The 1,083-nt window shown below is 38.1% G+C and overlaps 1 protein-coding gene across 1 annotated transcript in view; it reads right to left on the bottom strand.

The window, feature by feature from the left end:
• The window catches only part of LOC111816871 (dynein heavy chain 12, axonemal-like), a 72,473-nt gene that overhangs the window by 1,351 nt on the left and 70,039 nt on the right, over positions 1-1,083 (bottom strand). Inside the window, exon 12 of the mRNA XM_023715723.1 lies at positions 529-596. Coding sequence (XP_023571491.1) covers positions 529-596 — 68 coding nt within the window. The remainder of the gene's footprint in view (positions 1-528; positions 597-1,083) is intronic.

Below are 1,083 nucleotides of genomic sequence, written 5' to 3'. Positions count from 1 at the left end.
GCAGCGAGGCAACATGATAGCCCTAAACTAATGTGAACGCTGCACACAAAAAGGGAGAACAATATAGTTCCAATGTGGATGTTTCAGCATTTTAAAATTGCAATATGGGGGCCTCCCCATTAGCTCAGCTCTTTAAGTGATTGCTTAAACAAAACAGTCAGGCTCAGGATGCTGTGGTTTGATCTGCAGAGCCTCAAGCCTTGCAAGACCTGCCCTGAAGGCATCCTGAGCCAAACCAAATAATGATGATGATGATGATGATGATGATGATGATGATGATGATGATGATGATGATAAATTACAATAAAAAATAAAATTATAATCAAGTTAAAACCTAAAAAGTTTGGTGGTACTAAGGATTGAACTCAGGACCTTGCACTTGCCAGGCAAGCACTTATTCCACTAAGCTATCTTCTTAGCTCCCAAATCCTAAAAAGTTTGAACAAAAAATTATTTCAGTTAGCAGTTAACAACAGTTATTATTATTTCCCTTAAAAGTCAAGGAAATTTTGTGAAAAAAATATTTACATGGTTTAATCCATATGATGGGCATCAGGTCAAACAGAAGCTTGTGATACTGTTCAGCAAGCAGCCCACTGTAAAGAGAGATGGGCAGAAGTCACTGTTATTTCTGAAATTTGTTCTCAGAGGAGATTGCTACTTGGATATTAGCTTTAACATAGGAGAAGAAATATTGAAAAAGGGGGGAGAGAGAGGGAAGGTGGGAAGGAGTGGAGGGAAGGGGAAAAAGCAATGAAGAATCAAGAGAAGCAGAAGAGAATGATGGAAAGGCAAGATGCCACTCAGTGAATAAATGCCAGTGAGGTGCCACCCATGCGCAGGCCCTGTGCCGCCCCTTCTGACTCGCACAGAGACTGGTTTTTTTTGTTTTTGTTTTTTTTGGTAGACTTCTAAATGTGTACCATTTCTTTTTCTTTTTTTTCTCCATAATTTTATTCAGAAATTAATAGCAATGAGACAGTTTCAAATCAAATTGGTACGACAGTTCCAATAATTAACACATTGTATACTGTTCCTAGTGGTTATTTGTTGTACAAAATGCAGACATGATATCCTATTTAC

This window comes from Octodon degus, unplaced genomic scaffold (assembly GCF_000260255.1).
Source record: "Octodon degus isolate 3935 unplaced genomic scaffold, OctDeg1.0 scaffold00043, whole genome shotgun sequence".
NCBI classification, from domain to species: Eukaryota; Metazoa; Chordata; class Mammalia; order Rodentia; family Octodontidae; genus Octodon; species Octodon degus.
The sequence above is the reverse complement of the archived record's forward strand: the minus strand, read 5'-3'. Positions and strand labels throughout refer to the sequence as shown.